Genomic DNA, 22,033 nt, shown 5'->3' with positions numbered 1-22,033 from the left:
AGTAATATGGAGAATCACAATACATTAGTAAGTGCCTTGTATTCATTCCATCTACATAATAAAAGCTATTTGCTGAGGTGAAACAACCCCTTTAAGGCATCTCATCCAGCTAACCAGTAAAATCCTTTAATGATCATGGACCAGAACTTCAGAAACAGCTGCCTACAGGTAGGCGGCACTGGGTCGGCTGGTATGAATTAATTTGCATACTTCCCCCCCCATGGAGCATTGCCTGAAAAATAAAGCCGCCATACACCGCTGTGTCTTTTCAATGGGAAAGTACCCCCTCCTGGGCTAATTGTGTGCATTACTAATTGCTATAGCCATTACATTAGGATCATAACACATCAAGGAAATTTAAACATTTTTTATTTGAGTATTAAAAAAGGCTAGATGAATCGATAGAAAATGGAAATTGGATTGGCATGAATTTGCTTCTATGTAAATCTGTACAAAATGTGCATCCGCTCTACCGAGAAGTCAAGTAATATTGCTCATAAAAATTTTATAAATAAATTATTGACAATTATTTTTTTTCAAAAAGGCACATAATCTCTCAAAAAGGCATCGATCTGTACATGAGAATTTGTAATTTTTTTTTTTTTTACAAAACATCTTGTGCTGATACAGCACCTCGATCGTTACGGCAGACAAGAACTTCCCTTCGGACCAGGCCATTTTGTAGATGGAATTGATCTTCTTTCATAGTCTTTATACAATGGATATCAGTTCCCCAGGTGATACTTTTCATGGATGGTAAGTGATGGATAGTATCTTTGGGTAAGGACTCCACCCCGGAATTTAACAAGTTCAGCTCTTGTAAGGATCTCAGGCCAAAGAAGACCTCCTCGCTTAGAGATACTAGATTGGGATTATTCGAGAGGTCGAGAACTAGGAGAGACGGTATGTCGCTGAAGCTTCGTGGAGCAATCTCTCTTAAATCTGGCATATTACTCAACGATAAATGGGTTAAACTTTTAAGTCCCAAGAAGTTATGTTCCTCGATTTTAGAAATTGGGTTTTTATCCAACTTAAGAGACTGTAAAGGGATTCCTTGAAGACCTTGAACGGAACGTAGCCTATTTCCCGACAAATTCAAACTCCGAACGTTTGGAAGAGGATAATCCGACCCCCTCGATAGAGTGCTAATCAAATTGTTGGAAAGGTCGATATTCATAGCTTTACCGTTATTTTGAGAGGTGAACGCGCCAATCTTAATCTCCTCCAGCTTGTTAAAACTTACATCTAGCTCCACAAGAGGAGAATAGAAAAAGCTATGGTCCGGAAGAGCCTCCAACCGGTTGTGGCTGAGATCCAGAGACTCCAAGTATCTTAGTTTGGAGAACGTTGTAGAAGAAATTTTCACCATTTGGTTGTAACTCAAGTTTAGGTTGACCAACGTTGTGTACCCAGGACCGGACAACACAGAGTCATTGACGTGTTCCAGTTTGTTTGAGGAAAGATCCAAGTAAGACGTGTCCAGAGGGATAGAGACCGGAACGATGTGGGAACCAACCCCACTACAATCCACTTTGGTCAGGCTGAAGCTGTCGAACAAGCCAAAAGTTTCAACTTCGCAGGAACATCCCGGGAAACAAGGCTTGCTTGCAGCAACGATGCTGGTGATGAATAGTATGCTGAACCAGTAAGATGGCCCCATGGTTACACCTGGAAGGAAAAAAGGCAAAAATTATTATCCCCCAAAAATTCAACATATCACATATAAATTTCCCAGGTTATACCAGCATGCCCCATATCACTATATACAAGAAGGTGTGTAACTTATACCAGCTGTACATATATAATTATATACAGGAGATGCCCAGGTTATACCAGCATGCTTCATAAACCTATATACAAGAAGATGTATAACGTATACCAGCCGTAATATATAATTATATACAAGAGATGCCCAGGTTATACCAGCATGGTCCATATCACTATATACAAGAAGATTTGTAACTTATGCCAGCTGTACATATATTATATACAGGAGATGCCCAGGTTATACCAGCATGCTCCATATCACTATATACAAGAAGATGTATAACTTATACCAGCTGTACATATATAATTATATACAGGAGATGCCCAGGTTATACCAGCTGTACATATATAATTATATACAGGAGATACCCAGGTTATACCAGCATGGCTCAAAGTATTAGCCAGAAGCACTTGCCATTGCAGTACTGGGGTTAATGTACTAAGCTGTGGCTGCAGTCCTCCCTCTATAACATGAGCTCCGTCCCCTTCTTCACGGACACTATGCCATCAGTCACGTGGAGTCTGCAGCGGCTGCCTGGTTACGGAGCGGGCACAGCATGCGGTTTGTCAGTAAGGCCATTTGTACCCTCTATAATTGGCAGAAGAGTGAGGAGCAGTCAGTAAACAGGTTGTGATTACGCTCTTGTCCTAAGAAGGGCCCGTGTTTTATTATGCCACATAGCTCGGGCACAGCGTGCGTCCCCATTACCAGTCTTTTAGGGATGTCTTATGTGCCATCAGTGTAAATATTAAGCAATTACCGCTGCAGCACAAAGAGACGAGGGCCCCATTATCTGCCGAGAGAGAGAGAGAGAGAGAGCGCCTTTTATATTCCGTACAAACCTCATGGTCAGAAAGAACGGTTTCCTAAATTCGGAGGCTACTTTGCTGGACAAACATATCCCAGAATCATTCTGTATTTAAAGGGATATTGCCATCCGTCATAAATGTCCAATAGGCGCGGGTCCCACACCTGTCTCATAACTGGGCCACGTCCATCAACTATGCAGCTCGCTCCGTTGACTTCTATGGGAATTCCTAATTCCTGTTTCCAGGACTCCCATAGAGGTGGCCACAAGACGGGCCCCATTGTAGAGATAGGTGCAGGTTTCAAAGTCCTCACTGATCAGAGAATTAACCCCCACCTCGTGCATAGGGATAACTTCTAAAGATGGCCCAAACCCCCCTTTAAATTTGAGGACCTATCCTCAGGATAAGTCATCAGTATCTGATTGTTGGGGGTCCGATTACAGACACCCTATCAATAAGCTGTCTGAAGGGGCTCAGACAAGCGCTGTGGCTTCTTCATATTATAAGAAGTATAGCGCCGTACACTGTATAGTGGCTGTGCTCGGTATTACAGCACATGAATGGGACTGAGCTTCACAAAGGCCTTGTGACCTACGGACCAGACAGGTTAGGAGTTGGACCCCCAGACACTGATGACCTATCCTTATCATTAATATTTAAAGGGGTTGTCCCACCTTAGACATTGGTGGCATAATGCTAGGATATGCCACCAATGTCGGATAGGTGCAGGACCATGCATGAGAGCGGAGAGCATCCATGCATGTGCAGCTGCCCTCTATTCATTTCTATAGGACTGCCAAAAATAGCCAGGTGCTGTGAAGTGAACGGAGCGGTGGCCGCACAGTGCGCCCTCCATTCATTTCTAAAGGGCCATTTTTTTGAAACTCCCTTAGAAATGAAAGGAGAGCATATGCACGGTGCGTCACATTCGGGGGCCCGGTTCTGGACATAGGCGTGACCCACACCCATCCGACTTCCTAGCCTAGGGATATGCCATTAAAGTCTAAAATGACAACCCCTTTAAGTGCTGGAAAAGCCCTTTAATGACTTCTTTGGTTACAAAATTGGCCAAATCCAAATCACAAATAAAATATGAATGTGAAACAAGTATATTGCAGATCTAGCAGAGCCGAGTTTGTCTATTGGTTCTACGTTTCCCAGTGGCTGCCGCAGCGGAAATGTATGGCTACCCGTACACAATATTGTATACAGTATGTAGCTGGAGTCTACAGGGCTTCCTGGAATAGCCCTTTAAGGCATCCTCCATTGCCTTTGAAGCTGCAGAGCATTGCACCCCATTAATCACCAGATCTAAAAGACACCATCTACTAGGAGTCAGATCATCAAGAGACAACCAACATCCTACAGCAGGTCACATTCAGCTCTCAGGAGAGACTTCTTCAATCATCTGCCGCTGGGGAAACCTGTTCTGATCTCGGAGGGAAGCACGCAGATAAGATGGCGGAGGCGTTAATTGATGTGGAGACTGGTCCAGGCAGGATTCCACTTCAAAAGACATCTGGCAAGATTAGCACCAGGGCTGTCCCTGGAGACAACTATTCCAGGAATGTTTACAGAGGTCCTGGATTAAAAAGTGAAAGGATCCTTAACCTTAGGGCTGGAATCTAGAAGACTATGGAGGAGCTAAACCGGCTTCTCAGGTGGCTTCAGATAGAATCCATAGGTTGCATCTACCATAGTCAGGGTCCTTCTGCCAACATTGCCCACGAGTCTGAATATATGACCATCCAGTCTCAGACTTGCTCCATCCATAGAGTCCAAAACTTCCCGTCTTTACGTTTTGGCCGTTCAACCTCGAAGAATTTACATCACGAGAAGACAGCGGGTCTACGTTTAGTGGATACCACTGGACACATTGTCCAGAATTGGCAAAACACGGCCGAATTCTTTCTGAACGGCGCCACATCTGCTCACTGGTGGTGTGCGGTACCACAGCTTGCTTCAATAGAGCTTAAAGGGGTATTCTGGTCGTTAGCTATAACGATTAGTGGTGGGGGTCTTACTGCTGGGAACAGAGCGGCAGATTGGGCATGCGAGCTGCCACTTCACTCATCTCTATGGGAGTTCTGGAAATAGCGGAGCACTGTACTCGCCTCCGGAACGGAGGGGGTGACTGGTGGGAGTCCCAGCGGTAGGACCCCCGACCTGAGCATGGATGTGTAAGGAGCCACCTAGGACACCACAACTCCATGCACACCGATATGCGAGCCTGAAAACCCACAGGCAACCAGCAGAATTGTGACTGCAGCTCTGGCTGTGAACGGAGTGCAAGTAAAAGTGGAGAACACTACAAGCCGCTGGCTTTTCAGGACTTCACACCATAATGTGACGCGCAATGTTTTGTATTTAAAAAAAAAAACTAAACAATGTAACAAAACCGTACGTTACATATAATGGATTCTCTTTATGTCCCCGACGGTTACTGAAAATCCAGGGCCTGTCACCTCCGAGGAGGTTTGATAAAATGGCACCGCGCTAAATCAATAAACCCATTTCTCGTTCTTCCTGCGAGCCAAACCTTCAGCTGTACGAGAAAACAAAAAGAGGGAATTTATCACCCACTGAGCCTCCCTTAAAGGAGAACTCCAACCAAATATTGAAAAAACAAAATGTTTGCTCATAGGCTTCACCTCAGCCGTATCAGGCACAGGAAGTAGCTGACATTACCGCCATAGTCGCTTTCGTAGGTGGAGTACAGCGAGAGGACGCCGTTCTTCCTATCCCTTCTCACTGGGGGGGGGGGTTATTTTAAGATATGAACGGAGCTGAGCTGCAGTACCCGGTACCGCCTCTACGCGGTGTATGGAGCGGTCTACTACCGACACTATGGCATGCATCCTCAACCTGCGGCCCTCCAGCTGTTGTAAGACTACAACTTCCACAATGCCCTGCTGTAGGCTGTTCGGGCATGCTGGGAATTGTAGTTTTGCAACAGCTGGAGGGCCGCAGTTTGAGGATGCCTGCTCTATGGGCTCATGCACACATTTCCTTTACCCGTCTTTATAAAAGGAATGCAATTCATTCATTTACACCGTGGAACTGCGCCAAAAGGAAACGTATTCATTCACTGATGTGCCGACTAAACTTGGCTCTGCTACATCATAAGGGGTCATCGTGGATTTCACATCAGTTGAGCCTCATGCACACCACCGTTGTTGTGTTCCGTTCCGCAAAATGGGGTTCCGTGATCCGTTTCCATGTGTCTTTATTTTTGGAGGATCACCAGACATGAAGGAAAAGTAAAAAAAAAAAATCTAAGTCAAGTTTGCCATGCAAATGATAGGGGGAAAAAAACAAACAAAAAAAAAAAAAAACGGACGCGGACGACAATCTTGTGTGCCTCTGCATTTTTCTCACAGACCCATTTACTTGAATGAGTCCGCGAACCATTTTCCATGAAAAAAAAAATAGGACAGGTTATATTTTTTTGACGGACTGGAACCACGGATGCGGATGACAAACGGTGCATTAGCAGAGTTTAACGGACCCATTGAAAGTCAATGGGTCAGCAGAAAATCACGAAAAACAGAACAACGGTCGTGTGCATGAGGCCTTAGGACTAATACACATACGTTTCCGTATGTCCGTTCCGCAAAGAAATATAACATGTCCTATTATTGTCCGCATTACGGACAAGGATAGGACTGTTCTATCAGGGGCCGGCTGTTCATTCCACAAAATACGGAATGCACACGGACGTCATCCGTATTTTATGCAGACCGCAAAACACATACGGTTGTGTGCATGAGCCTTATAGCTGGTCAGCAGGTGTGGCGGGGGTTGAACCCCCACTGATATAATGTTGATCCAGAGGACGGACCAACAGCCAAGTACGGGAAGACCCCTTCAACAAAAAAAAAAAAGGCGCAGTTTAAAAGGAGCAGAGACACTAGTGTTCTATCAATAGCATATGCCATTAAAGGGGCAGTACTGTGCTCTATCCCCGGCAATCAGCCGTTATCACCAGTTCTGTCCCTGAAGCATTACAGGCGGCCATGCCAGGGATGCCAGACTGGCTCTCAACCAAAGGATCCCCTTCTATGACAACCGTTTAGGCTACTTTCACTCGCGTTTGGTGCGGATCCGTCATGGATCTGCAAAAAACGCTTCCGTTCAGATAATACAACCGTCTGCCATTAACGGATCCGTCTCCCATTAACTTTCAATGCAAGTCAGGACGGAGCGTTTTTTTTTTTTTTTAAAGAATAATGCAAACTGATCCGTTCTGAACGGATACAAGCATTCGCATTATCGGTGCGGATCCGTCTGTGCAGATACAAGACGGATCCGCACCGGACACAGGTGTGAAAGTAGTCTTACCTGAACAGTCTGCATGAGATAACCCCCTTTAAATGGGGTCTTGCCAAGTTGTAAGCAGTTTGACTGCTGGGAGCGTCACCGATCACAAGAATGGGGTCCAGCATCTCCCTACATGATGCGGCGGCCGAGCATGCACGCGCTGCGGCTCTATTCATCTCACTGGGTTCGTGCCAATCCCATAATGGTCAACAGGCCACCATCTATAATGGGCTCATCATGTGACCTCAAACAGGTCAGATTCTCCCCGATTGGACATCCTGGTGATAGGTCACTAAAGGTCTGTTTTGAGAACCCCCTCAAAATCCATGGACCGTGTACTGTACCCTTGTGATGTCATAAACCGTATGGCGGTGGCATGCTCCATGGTGCCATATCGATGAAGCACATGCGATGCCTACAAGTCTGTGATGGCAGAGAGAAATATGGGATAATGAGGAATTAAATATATGTTGAAGAATAAAGAAAACAAACAAAAAAAAAAAAAAAAGCTAAAAAGTACCAAAGCCACATCACGTCGCTGCAGCAGCAAAGCCTTATGGGAGAACATGTGGCAGTAATTAGGACCCAGCACAGGCAGCTGTTGTCGCGCAGGTTTCATGCCAGGCTGCTGCCTTTGGTGGCGAATTGCTAATGGGCCGGATTTTAAAGCTCTGGGAGGTGCGAACAGCTGGATCCCTGCACAAATACCAACAGTACCCGAAACTGCTCGTTATCACTAGAGGACAAGACATCTGTGGTCTCTGGGGGCCATCTACCAGCCCGGGCCTCACATACGGGGCCAATTCTTGGGGACTGGGGGAGGGAAGATTTGGGCAAGATGCCTAGATACGACAGCCACGAGACAGAATGGGATTCAGTGGGGCCCCAGATTCTAAAATGAGAATACCTTCGCATTCACTGACAGCAAGCAGAGGTCCTGAATATAGCAAGGAACTGAAACAGAAAGCACGCTGGAAAGTTGCAGAAGGAAGGAGATTCATTTAAGCCGTGGAACTGCGACAGTAGGAAATGTATTCATTCACTGATGTGCTAACTAACAAACTTGGCTCTGCTACATCATAAGGTGTCGTCTGTGCATTTCATATCAGTTAGGCTACATGCACACAAACGCATTTTGTTTCCGTGTCCGTTCCGTATACTGTCCTCCTCCGTATGTCCGTTCCGCAGCCCTGCAAGAGAGCGTGTCCTATTCCTGTCCGGTGGACAAGGATAGGCATTGTTACAATGGATCCGCAAAACACATACAGTCATGTGAATGTAGTCTAAGGCTACTACTCAGCTCTGCAGCGCCCATATAATCACAAGTCTCGGTGCGGAATGTCTAGCGGTGCACATGGCACGCCTCTAGCGCCATTCTACAAAATCACAGAGACTCTGCGTCGTCCTATGGGCTCCATGCACCCGGCTCTGCTGTGCGCACGACACCAGCGTCTGGGACGTAGCTTTCTCCACTTCAAACTATGCACGTCAAACCCACATCCCAACCACGTTGCATCCAAAGATGAACAATATCACGTTCTTTACTCCAATCACACCCAAAGCTGTATCTGGAAGACTGCTGGCTGCCATCTGGAGTCCATCCACACTGATAATTGTGACCTAATAGTTCACCTATCTGATCCAATAAATGTACTGTACAACTGGTGCTATTTTTCCAGAAACAGCGCCACTATTGCCCACTGGTAGCATCTGGCATTGCAGCTTGGCTCCATTGATGTAAATGGGGTAGAATTGCAATACCGATGATCTATTTTTGCCGGTCCTTTTAATTGGGCATGATCAGGACAGTGCTCAGTGCTGCCTCCTACTGGGGAATATTGTAATAAGTTTCCACCAGGAAGACAACCCCCTTTCCCCACTGCCTCGTGCCTTATATACCTAATGCACTACTGTAGCTTATCCAAATATATCTTTATTAAATGGGGGTGTCCACTTGTGAAAAACCCCATCGGGACCTTCTCTCTTTTAGGTAGCGGGGCTACAAAGAGCACACTCACTCTGGAGGACCCGACCTGTCCATATATTACAGACAGCACACTGATTTTAATGGGAATGGTGTAATGCGGCATTTCTCCAGGGGAGGCACTGCAGGAAAACTGAACGCTTTGGCTGACAAATTCCCCCCACAGTTCGCAGCTGACGGCCATCCTGTGATAGGGGATTCTTCTAAATAAGAGGACTGTCAAATATGGACAACCCCTTTAAGGATTTTGAGGTCTCCCCAACGTAAGATTCCAATGGAAAAACTTTACGTTTATCTGGATTTTCTATGGTTTCCCATTGAAAGTGTTAGTAAAGCATTCAGCCTCGCTCCCAAAGGTGACCACTCTGGATATCGGCGCTCTCATGGAGATCAGGGTAGTCACCTAAAATATGTGCCATCCTGGAGAGCTGAAAACTGCAGCCTGATGTAAACCCACTGCGCCATCTGTACCCAGCATTCGGTTTACAGGCTGGCAGTTCAGAGACAGTGTGACCGAGTCATGTGGTGGCTCTGGAGGAGCAGAGTCCACGGACGGCCAGGAGATAACAAGACCCTGTTGTTCTATAGTCCAGGAACAAAAGGCAAAGTGACACAAACTTGTGAAAGTGGAAGGAGTCACTTAGGTCTACTGTGCGCCCCAGACAAAAGCTCCCTGTGTGAAACCATGACCGGGGAAAGGGGGGCGCGAGTGGGGCCGAGGCCTACCCTGCACAGAATACTAATCATTTCTTCCTCTGTCTCCACCATCCACCCATCATTTTTTTCCAGTCCTGATGAATCCAATGTCCAAAACAACTGACAAAAAGGGAGGGGGGGGGGGAGGAATACAGTAATAGAATACGAAAGAGGGGTTATTTTCCTATCCAAATCCCATTTTAAAATGTACTTTTTTGTTACTTAAATATTCTTAGCTTTTTTTAATCATTTTATAGAAAAAAAAAAAAAAAGCTATAAAGGCATTTTATGCATTGTTTAATCAAGCACAATAAAAGGGCAAAACATCAGACTTCTTCCTGTTTGTTGTGGGATAGATAGAGAGATATATATTTATTTATCCTTTTTTTTTTCCAGTATTTTATTTTATGCAGCTTTAAAAAAAAAAAAAAAAAAAAAAAAAAAAGTTAGTCTACTTTTTTGCTGTGCGGAGGCATGGAAAGAAAACCCATGGAAGAACTCCGTAGTGCTTCCGCTCTGTGACTCCGTTCCGCGCCATAACGCAGTTCTATGACGGAATGCCTTTAGAGGCATACCGTTATTCATTCCGTCATAATAGAAGTTTATGGGCTGCAAAACTGAAGCGTCCCGTTTCCGTTATGCAGGAGAGGACTCAGGAGAGGACTCCCTGCATAACGGAAATGGGACAGATCCATTTTGCAGCCCATAGACTTCTATTATGACGGAATGAATAACGGTATGCCTCTAAAGGCATTCCGTCATAGAACTGCGTTATAGTCTGTGGTAACAGACTCCATAAAGCAATAAAAATATATATTTTATATTTTAGGCCTGCACAATATATCACCAAAGCAATCGCAATAAATCGCCAATTGGCCGACCCAAAAATGCTGCAATTGTATTACCATATTTTTCGCTTTATAAGACTAACCTTTCCCCCCCCAAAAGTGGGGGGAAAATGGCAGTGCATCTTATAAAGCGATGGTTGACACGGATGTATCGCCGGCTGCCATGTTGCACAGCGCAGCCGGCGATACATCAGTTACAGTGCGGGGAGGGAGGAGGGGCTGGAGGCAAGTCGTTATTTTAATGAACAAATGTTCTTCTATTTATCCGTTCTGTGCAGTGCTATTAAGAAAATGGCAAGTTTTGTATTTTGCACTTTTGCAGTAATGCAAATGTTATTTAATTTAGTAAAAGATGTTTTATTTTGAAAAACACTGCATTTCATTTCTTGAGTTAAAGGGAACCTGTCACCGGGATTTTGGGTATAGAGCTAAAGACATGGGTTGCTAGATGGCCGCTAGCACATCCGCAATACCCAGTCCCTGTAGCTCTGTGTGCTTTTATTGTGTAAAAAAAAACAAAAAAAAAAAAAACACACAACGATTTGATACATATGCAAATTAACCTGAGATGTGTCCTGTCCCTGACTCATCGCATGTACAGGACTCATCTCAGGTTAATTTGCATATGTATCAAATCTGTTTTTTTACACAATAAAAGCACACAGAGCTATGGGGACTGGATATTCCGGATGTGCGAGCGGCCATCTAGCAACCCATGTCCTCAGCTCTATACACAAAATCCCGGTGACAGGTTCCCTTTAAGCATAACTACATTTCAGCATTATCAGTAATTTCTGTGTGCTTTTGCCTTGAAAGCCCAAGCAAATAGACCTCTAGTACAATTCCCTTAAAATATTGCATCGCATATCGTTATCGCAATTTTTTAGGGCCCTAATCGCAATCGCACAAAATTCCCATATCGTGACATATATACACACATACATATACATACACAGAACCCCTACAAAAGTTTGTTTGTTCTTTATAAAAAAAAGGGGAATTTAAGATTAAGAGGGTAGAATACAATGAAATAAGTGTTTCAGTAAAAAAATTTATATATATATATATATATATATATATATATATATATATATATATATATATATATATATATATATATTACAATGTAGAAGTTTGGCAACATGAGTGAGTGTACGTGCCGATTTGCTAGGATGAGTGGGTGTAATTGTCAGGGCGGTGTACAGGGTGAAATTAAGGAGAGATCATCATGTAACAGAATTGTATAAAAAAATTTTTTTTTTTTTTTAATTATATATAAATCAAACTTTAAAAAAAGGGGTTTCTACCAAAGAAAGGAGATCATTGGATCTACTGCTGCTGCGATCTCGCATGATCTCTGGGGTTCCAAGGCAACAAAGTATTCAATTTCCCAGCAGCGCCACCACAGGAGAAATGAAGTATGGAGAGAGGAACAGTTCTCCATCCTGGCTAATTGACCAAGATCCCCTTCTAATAACTCAAAATGCCCAGGACAACCCCTTTAAATTGGATACAGACATGAGATTTTTGAAAGGATGGGAAGAACTGGATGAAGAGAGCCTGAAGGGCAAATCAGTGACCACCTCTGTGGGCGCTGTAACGGTAGCCATATTGGTTGTCACCCAGCTTCTTCAGAACCTTGACAGGTTTTTTTTTTAGGGTTCGTTCACTTTTTTTCTGCAGCACAGATACCACCAAGGTCTGGCCGCACAGTGTGAACACAACCTTAGGGCTCAGGCACACAACCGTTTTGCAGTGCGTTTGTCACGGATCCGTTGTTCCGTATCGGAGTTTTTTTCTCTCCGATTTAAGTCCTATTCCGTTCAGTTATTCCACAAAACGTATCCGTATGCGATCTTTTTTTGCGGATCGGAAACAGTAACTAGTCAAACACATGAGCAATATGGGCTGGGCATAGCATTCCTACAGTATGGATCCGCAAAATAAGGATGACATACAGATGTGTTCCGTGTGCGTTCTGCATTTTTTGCCGACTCATTGACTTGAATGGGGCCTTGGACTGCGATTTGCAGACAATAGGACATGCACTACTTTTTTGCAGAACGGAAACACAATGCACACGGAGTGCCTTCCGTTGTTTTTGCGGACCCATTGAAGTGAATGGTTCCGCGTACGGTCCGCAAAAAAAGGAACGGAAGAGGAAAGAAAATACGTTCATGTGCATGGGTCCTTAGGAGGAAATTTCCTTTAAAACTGCAGCTACACAATCATGCCAGGTCCAGGAAGTTTTTGGAACAAGGGCCATACACGATGCCACCCGACGCTCCCATTGACCACAGTGACAGACGGTACGCCCCGTTCCCCTATAGTCTGCCGAGTGCCGGCAGCCGTTCTACAAGTTGTCGCCCACCATAAAACAGGATCTGACATGCTGAACAGGGGCCATAAACAGCAGGAGCGCTTAGTATTACTGCCCACGCTCCTCCAGCAGCAGAGCGGACTGCGAGCCAAGACTGGAAGCTGCGAGACGCTCACGGACTGTGCGAACGGGGCAAGATTCAACACGAGTCGCGCAGTCGGTGCCAGCTTAGCACGTCTTCTCTGCGACAGGAAATGTGTGCAAGAAGCAAAAACATGGGGTAAGCGACGAAAAGTTAGTTTGACTTTAAAAAAAATAATATTTAGATTAATTTTGGACATGCAATTCTGATGGGCCTTATACATAAGGACAAAACCCCCTTTAGGGTTCATTAACGCGAGCAATTGCTGTTTCGCGTTCCGCATTTTGCGGAACGTAATGTCCTGCCCCCAATAGAACAGTCCTATGCTTATACATAATGCGGACAATAGGAGAACATGTTCTATAATTTTCACGGATGCCACGGAACGGCCATACGGATGTGGACAGCACACATCTTTTGTGCCCCATTGAAGTGAACGGGTCCACATCTGACTGGATGTGGAAAAATATAAAAATAAAATAAGTTTGTGGTCATGAGCCTTTGACCTTTTCAGGTCCCTGCCCATCTTAGGCCACACCCATCAGTGACATCACTCCCTACCCCAATGACCTCTCCCCCAGTCAACGCATTGCTATAGTATTATCAACCCTCAACAGGACTGACATCTAACCGCCAGTAAGCGTGAAGGGACACAAAATATGTTGTAGACGATGTGCCTTTAAACGTCACCAAATCTGATCTAATCAGTTTTGAGAGATTTCTTTCACCGATCACTTAACTTCCATCATGTTGGTTCCGCATAAAAAAAAAAAAAAAACGAAAAAAATAAATAAAATGTAACCCTTTAATCCCCCGACTAGCTAGGAGGAGAACATATTACACATTAGGTAAGACCACACAAGACTGAAGCGTCAGATCAGGGACTAAATGGTGAATAATCGTCCGGAATTGGCGTCGACTGCGTGATAAACATAATGGGGCAAATTCATTAAAAGAAAAATATCTGGCTTTGTTTCCTACAGTGACCAATCAGAGTTCAGCTCTCATTTCTTAAACTACTCTGGTAAAATGAAAGCTGTGCTGTGATTGGTTGCTATGGGCAACAAGGTCAGTTTTTCCTTCAGTATGAAAGATCTGCCCCATTGGGCCTCATGTAATTAAAGCTGTCCAATGAGAAAAAACAAACAACCACCTGGTTACCCATAGCAACCAATCAGAGCTCAGCTCTCATTTCTTAATCAGCTCTGGTAAAATGAAAGCTGTGTTGTGATTGGTTGCTATGAGTAACAAGGCCTAGTTTTCCATTACACACATCAATAAGTAAGGCCAATAGTTTAAGACCCCCCCCCTCAGATGTTGGTTCTCCTCGTTCCATCTCAAAACCGTTCAGGATAATTCTTAAAATTTTCTTATATGTATGGCCTGCTTTAAAGGCGTTGTCTCACCTCCAACATTGGTGGGACATCCTAGAGATATGCACCTCTGGGACCTGCACCCATCTCTAAGATGGAGTTCCCAAAATGAAGAGGAGCACACCACACATGCGAGGCCGCCCTCCATTCATTTTGCTGGGAGTGCCGAAAATAGGCAAGCGGTGCGCTGAGCTATTTCCGGAAGTCCCATAGAAATGAATGGAGAATGTACCGCACAATTACGGCCACTGCTCCATTCAGTTCTATGTGCTCAGCTATTTTCAGCACTCCCATAGAAAAGAATGGAGGGTGGGTGCGCATGCGCAGTGCACTACTGTTCACTTTGCAGGCTCTGTTCTAGAGACGGTGCAGGTCCTAGAGGTGGGACCTGCACCCATCAGTTGCTGGGGGCATACCATGACGATATGCCACCAAAGATTTACGCAAGACAACCCCTTTAAGTGAGAGAAAAGTAGCTTGAGCATCAACGGGATCGGCCAAAGACCTCATGCGCTGGATCCTCCGGACTTAAAACGTTAGGGGTAAAAGGGATCAGACATGTTGGATTTCATATTGAAGGGTCCTTCACAGATGTCATCACGGACGTGTGAGGGAGGCCTTAGTAACTATGGATAAGTAGCACCCCAGGTGTCTGGCAGCAGCTTATTTCCCCTTTTCCTCCATGGAAAACCCACACCCTTCAGTTGGGGTTGTTATTCATATGTCCAAAGAAACTAAATCTGTCGCACACGATTCACGTAGGACAACCCGACAGACTGAAACTGCAGCGCAACTCCATATTCTTGGAACGCGCCAGCCCTGTGCAATGCATAGTTATTGGAAAAGACTCCACGTTTCCTCTATACCGCTTTTTTCAAAGTAGGTGGAGTTTATGGAAATAGGCAATAAATTGGGGACTTCTGTGGATTGGGCACAACGGGATAAAGATGTGTCCTGCAAAGACGGGAGGCATGTTATTCACAGACCTTGAGGCTGCAGCTACATGGCAGCTTTGGCAGTGTCGCACATAATGTAATTGAATGGGGCTGCATGGCAAACCGCATGACGCCATTCACGGACATGGTGATACGCCACAAACTCCTAGTTAGTGCCCCTTGCCCCCAAACATGACTATGACGGTGGCGCCCACGTATAAGAGCAAAGCTCAATAGCAGGACCGGACAATAGTCATCTAATGTCTATAGCTCAACTTGGACTACTTTGCCATCATTCACCACAAGTCCCACCTAGCAACAGAAAACATTGCACCCATAATATAGAAGAAATGCTGCAAGAGAGACTTATTTTTAGGATCAGTTCAGATGACTCAGAGCCGACACTACATCATTGATGAATCCAGTATTTGTCAGATGTGCTGCGTACACGACCAGTCACATCTGCAACTACAAGACAGAGAATTCCCAGTAAGATGGCGAGAACGACCAGGATGCTTTAAAGAGGAGCTCTCCGCTCTCCTGACATGTCTGTTTTAGTAACTACATTCACCGGGTATGGATAGTGTCAGACTGCGCAGAGACACACCTCAAACTGGTAACACCCATCTGGACCTTCATTGCGAACTCCTAGCTTTTAGCAGGAATAATTGAGGAATTGGCACAATATAGAGTCATATGAATAGAGGATACAGAATAGTTATTACATGGGGGCAGCCATGCAGGGATCGGGAGCGACGCGGGTGCCAGGGAGCAGGTAAATATAATCCATAACAGGGGCCCGGGCAGGGGGAATATTTTAGATATTAAAGGGGGTCTGCATCCTCTTTAGGCCTCCTGCACACGAACGTGTACTGCCCGTTGCCGTATTGCGGAACCGCAATACACAGGCGCCGTTCCGTGGGCATTCCGAATCACAGATGCGGACCCATTTACTTCAATGGGTCCGCAAATCTGGAGATGCGAAATGGTGCGGAACGGAACCTTACGGAGTGGTTTCATCCCATACTTAACGAGCGGATCGCGGACCCATTAAAGTGAATGGGTCCGCAATCCGCTGCGGCTGCCCCACGGTCAGTGTTTGTGCATTGCGGCATGCAAGGCCACAGGGCGCACACAGGAGGCCTACAAGGCTGTGGTGGTCATGGGGGAAGAGGTATGGGCTATAATAGCAGATTCCCATAGTGAGCTGGCCGGTGATGTGTATACAAAGTGAACAATCCCTTTAAGAATAAGGGGAAATAAGTCCTTAAAGGGGTCTTCCGTTTTTATTAACTAAAACTCAGCAACATTCTTGAGTATCAGCTCATGACCATTTTACAACAAATAGCTATTTTTTTTTACCTTGATTTTCTTAAAACCACACACTTCTGTGTCAGCTGTACATGGTTTCAGTTATCCCTGCAGGGTTTGAGGAAAGCTGAGGATTAACCCCATGGGTGCTGTAATGGTGGTTCTCACCCAGGACCAAAAAGTCCTCTTCTGTCATGTTAAAAATCCTATATAATCATTTCTGATTTATATCCATCTGTTTCTGGGAAAGTTGGGATTTTATTCTGCAGTGAATAAATTTTGGTCTGTGCAGAAAGCAGAAATGGTAAGGGTCTACATTGGGGGCTGTAGTCCATGACTCCCATTCCCCCTCCCCCAGTCCTTTTTGTGGCCACTGCTGTTCGGAAAAGATGAAAAGCGGATTTTTGGGGAATATTGTAATTCTAGAAATGTGCTCTGGGGAATCACAGCTGTGAGAACGCGCTGGAGGCGACCGAGGCAGAGAGCAAGGCTTGAAAGTCTAGTGATGGGGGTGTGCAGACTTATGCAACAGGGAAAATGAAAGGGTTGTCATCCAGAAACTGCCTTAATTCAGGGTGAGAGTTATAGTACAGCGTAATCAATATAACCGTGTATCCATGCAATCCGCAACTTTCTAATATACTTTGTATATCGATTCTGCCCAATTTTCAACATTTCTGCTTGCTGCAAGTGAATGTACACATTCCTATTTACCTCCAGTGGCTAAAAGCCTACACAGATGTAATACTGTACATCTCACAGTTGAAATTTTGTTACATTGTATCTGGCCTAGACGACAGTCCCAAAGCTCTAGGCTGATAGTCAACTGGCACGCAGTAACAAATCCTCAGCTGTGCAGGACTAGCAGGTCATGCATACTTAGAGTTTGCTGATATTTGCAGCATTTTTTCCACAAAAACGTCCATTTGGTTGTGTTTTTACATATCCTAGTTGGCATGGCCTGCTACACTGAGGGTTTGGTACAATGTAGCAGACTGGAGTTCAAAACAGTACAGAGACTTGTGCTGCTGATTTGGATTGTCTAGAACTGTAACAAACCCTCAGCTGCGAGAAGTATTAGATCTGTACAGCTTGGGTGATTACGAAGGGCAAGTCCACGCGGGACTGAAGTGCTGCAGATCGGCTGTCACGATTCGTGCGCAGCAAATGCTGCGGGCTTTAACCCTTTGCAGCGTTTGAGGCGAAATTTTTGGAAAATCCATTGAGTTTTTTCTGCTGCAAATTACATCCCGTGTGGATGTACCCCAATAAATAAGCCTGGAGAAGTAATTTTATGTGGTTGCCCACCCAAGACCTCCTGCCTGGAAGATGTAATCACTAGGGATCGCTGTCAGGGCATCCCTATCTCCCCTGCTCCATTTGGCCATATTGAGTGTAAGCTCTTGAGAACAGGAACAAACTTATATGATTTCTCAGGACTATAATTAATGCTCCCTATAGCAGGCATGGCCAACCTGCGGCTCTCCAGCTGTTGTAAAACTACAACTCCCACCATGCCCTGCTTGTAGGCTGATAGCTGTAGACTGTCCGGGCATGATGGGAATTGTAGTTTTGCATCAGCTGGAGAGCCTCAGGTTGGCCATCCCTGCCCTATAGGAAACCACATACAGATGTATCAGGATAGCCACCAAATGCTTAAGTGACCACTTCAGCTCTGCTACATCCGCATCATTAGAACAAGGAGCACGTCTAACTTTGCCAGTTTGTATAATTTGGAAAGCTGTGGAGCACTTTGAATCCTGCACAGTTTTGCCATGGACCAGCTGGGCAGTCACCGGGCAGCGGAGGAGGAGGGTTCGCTCAGCCGCAGCTACTGATCAAATTACTTGCAGCCGTGGCAATTTCAACTCCACTCAAGAAATGGGAGGGGGAAGAAGCCAAACTAACCACAGGAGGTCTTTCTTATACACACTCCCACGGTGAACCCACAACCTAATTCCGCGCTGATTGTCAGCTCTTGGGCCCAGTTTTTGCTCATCTCCTCCCTAACTGCTGCCAGAAGCTTTCTACTATCCATTAGTTTGCATGTAAAGGGGGATGAGCAGATTTCTTCATCGCTCAAACTTACTGGTTGATTGGGAGTAATGCATGAAGAACTTTGGGGGCGGGGGCCCTCTGACCCCCACATTGGGACCCATATTTAGAAATCTTCCCTCTAAGGCCTGATTTTCCAAAAAACAGCTTAGTCAGACAGTTTTTGGGGAACACGGGATCTGTGGCGCACATGAGGTTTTTAGAAATCAAACAAATCTGGCTCTTAAAGGGGGATTCCATCATTAATCAAAAATACTAAAAAGTACAAAACACAAAAACTTATGGATCCGGTTCTGGCACTGCTACTCTCCCAGTTGTAAAACCCCATGGACATCGGACATCTATTATTTAGCAGATGGCAATAACTACTGACTCCCCCAAAAACACATAGAATGTGTCGGCAGATAAGAACCATGTGGCCCATCTAGTCTGCCCAATATACTGAATACTATGGATAGCCCCTGGCCCTATCTTATATGAAGGATGGCCTTATGCCTATCCCATGCATGCTTAAACTCCTCCACTGTATTTGCAGCTACCACTTCTGCAGGAAGGCTTTTCCATGCATCCACTACTCTCTCAGTAAAGTAATACTTCCTGATATTACTATTAAACCTTTTCCCCTCTAATTTAAAACTATGTCCTCTTGTGGTAGTTTTTCTTTTAAATATTCTCTCCTCTTTTACCTTGTTGATTCCCTTTATGCATTTAAAATAGGGGGTAATATGGTGCCGCTTATCTCCAACAGAATATAAAAAAAAAAAAAAAAAAAAAAAGGAGGAACAGACACAAACAAAATACGTTCGTGTGAATGCAGCCTAAAGCCTCTTGCACACAAACGTATTTTCTTTCCGTGTCTGTTCCGGGTGTTTTTGCCGACCGTATACGGAACCATTCATTTCAATAGGTCTGCAAAAAATAAAATTAATTAAGTTACTCCGTGTGCATTCCGTATTTCCGTTCTGCAAAAAAAATGTCCCATTACGGACAGGGATAGTACCGTTCTATGGATGGGCAGCAGTTCCGTTCTGCAAAATACGGAATGCACACAGACGTCATCCGTAATTTTTGCGGATCGCGAAATATACACGGTCGTGTGCATGAGACCTAAGTCAAACTAAGTTGCTGGATCGTTGTTTTTCGAGACCATTCACCAGTCCCTCTATATATTGTCAAATCCAATAAAAAAATATCACATGACCTCTCTCAGCGGCCGCAATGTGTGGACCAGGCCGAGCGGAGACAACGTTTTGGGGGTCACTGCCTGTAGTTCTTGAGGTCGATGACTGTCTACAGGAACAGATTATCATTAATCCTTTATAGGTTATGATGAAACAAGAATAAATATTGTATTGGAGGGGTCGGAGTCCTCCCCCAGAGACAGATGGGGCAGTCCATATGACAGGAGCCGACACCTATGACCCCTTATACCAGTGGAATGTAAAGGGCAACAAATGGAAACAAAGTTGCAAAGGATATTTACAAACACTTGACACACCAGAATCCATAGGTCATGGGGGGGGGGGGGGATGTGTACTGCATGGGAAAGGGGCAGAGTTAGCAGAGCCGTACCTGTATGTACAGTGGAGGTAGTAGTGCTCTATGTACAGGGAAGGTGTCTATGGAAGCTAGTAGAGCCAAGGCTGCAATGACAGGGTTAAATAAACAGAAAGTATGGAGTGTAATAGGCATAGCAGAGCCATGTGGGGAGTAAGGAATAACCGCAGTGTATAGGAAGCTTGAATGGATGTTGCTGAAACCATGGAGGGGTTAAATGTAGTGTACAGAAGGTATATAAAAGGGAAGCCAGGACACCATGGGATGTACAGCGAGTTTTCACAGAAGTTAGTGAACCCATGGAAGATGAAAAGGGGTTAATATAATGTATAGAAAGAGCAGAGCCACGTGCAGTAGTAAGGGGTTAATCATACAATGTATAAGAAGAGCCCAGTGACTATAATAGAGCTGTGTGTGGCTGTGAGGGGTTAATATCATGTATAAGAAGAGTGCAGGGAGGATAGCATGGCTGTATGTGGCAGAAAGGGGTTAATATAACGTACAGAAGGTAAGTGAACCCATGTCTCCTATTAAAAGGAAGGTTACACTGAATCTAGTGCAGCCAAGGGTTAAATGTAGTAATATGACGTTTATGAAGGGTGCAGTGCAATTACTGGAGCCATGGGTAAAGGGAAAGGGTTAACTGAATGCATAGGAAGCTTGCACTGACCTTAGGAGAGCCATGTGTATACAGAAGGTGTGTAGGGAACAGACTGTGCTGCAGGGGTTAATACATAATATAGGAAGAGCAGAGCCATGTGTGGGGCTAAGGGGTTAATCCAGGGTAAAGGGGGTGCACTCAGTGAAGCCATGCAGGGGTTAATCCGGGGTAATGGGGGGGGGGGGGGGGTCGGCACTCAGTGAAGCCATGCAGGGGTTAATCCGGGGTAATGGGGGTCGGCACTCAGTGAAGCCATGCAGGGGTTAATCCGGGGTAATGGGGGTCGGCACTCAGTGAAGCCATGCAGGGGTTAATCCGGGGTAATGGGGGGGTCTGCACTCAGTGAAGCCATGCAGGGGTTAATCCGGGGTAATGGGGGGTCTGCACTCAGTGAAGCCATGCAGGGGTTACTTGTAGGATGCAGAGAAGTTGGTCAAGCCATGCAGGGGTTAACCCCCAGGACGCCCGCAGTGAAGTTGCTGAAGCCCCGCACTGTAGTTCCCGTCGGCTGGCTGACGCCTGTAGTTCCCGTCGGCTGGCTGACGCCTGTAGTTCCCGTCGGCTGGCTGACGCCTGTAGTCCCCGTCGGCTGGCTGACGCCTGTAGTCCCCGTCGGCTGGCTGACGCCTGTAGTCCCCGTCGGCTGGCTGACGCCTGTAGTCCCCGTCGGCTGGCTGACGCCTGTAGTCCCCGTCGGCTGGCTGACGCCTGTAGTCCCCGTCGGCTGGCTGACGCCTGTAGTCCCCGTCGGCTGGCTGACGCCTGTAGTCCCCGTCGGCTGGCTGACGCCTGTAGTCCCCGTCGGCTGGCTGACGCCTGTAGTCCCCGTCGGCTGGCTGACGCCTGTAGTCCCCGTCGGCTGGCTGACGCCTGTAGTCCCCGTCGGCTGGCTGACGCCTGTAGTCCCCGTCGGCTGGCTGACGCCTGTAGTCCCCGTCGGCTGGCTGACGCCTGTAGTCCCCGTCGGCTGGCTGACGCCTGTAGTCCCCGTCGGCTGGCTGACGCCTGTAGTCCCCGTCGGCTGGCTGACGCCTGTAGTTCCCGTCGGCTGGCTGACGCCTGTAGTCCCCTTACCTGCAGTGTCCTTGCGGTCAGGGGCGGCAGTCCTGTGTCATCCTGTCCTCGCTCCCACTCTCCAGATGTTGCTTTCATTTATACCCGGAGCGGCGGAGCTCCCTCCCCTGAGTGCGCGCTCGGCTCCTCTGCTGCTCCAGCCCCGCATTCTCCAGCACTGCTGCCTGCACTAAGGGAGCG

At 45.9% G+C, this 22,033-nt stretch overlaps 1 protein-coding gene across 2 annotated transcripts; it reads right to left on the bottom strand.

The window, feature by feature from the left end:
- Positions 1–352: 352 nt before the first annotated feature.
- On the bottom strand, positions 353–22,030 carry TSKU (tsukushi, small leucine rich proteoglycan). Of its 2 annotated transcripts, none has more exons than XM_044287286.1 (2): positions 21,854–22,030; positions 353–1,668 (listed from the first exon to the last, which is right to left on the bottom strand). In XM_044287286.1, the coding sequence occupies exon 2, from the start codon at positions 1,658–1,660 to the stop codon at positions 605–607; it is 1,056 nt and encodes a 351-aa protein (XP_044143221.1). In that variant the 5' UTR covers positions 1,661–1,668; positions 21,854–22,030; the 3' UTR covers positions 353–604. The 2 variants fall into 2 exon arrangements, with proteins under 2 accessions (XP_044143221.1, XP_044143220.1); XM_044287285.1 differs by lacking the exon at positions 21,854–22,030 and adding an exon at positions 19,763–19,886.
- Positions 22,031–22,033: the final 3 nt, after the last annotated feature.

Source organism: Bufo gargarizans, chromosome 3, assembly GCF_014858855.1.
Source record: "Bufo gargarizans isolate SCDJY-AF-19 chromosome 3, ASM1485885v1, whole genome shotgun sequence".
Classification (NCBI taxonomy): domain Eukaryota; kingdom Metazoa; phylum Chordata; class Amphibia; order Anura; family Bufonidae; genus Bufo; species Bufo gargarizans.
This window is presented reverse-complemented; position numbering and strand designations above follow the sequence as displayed.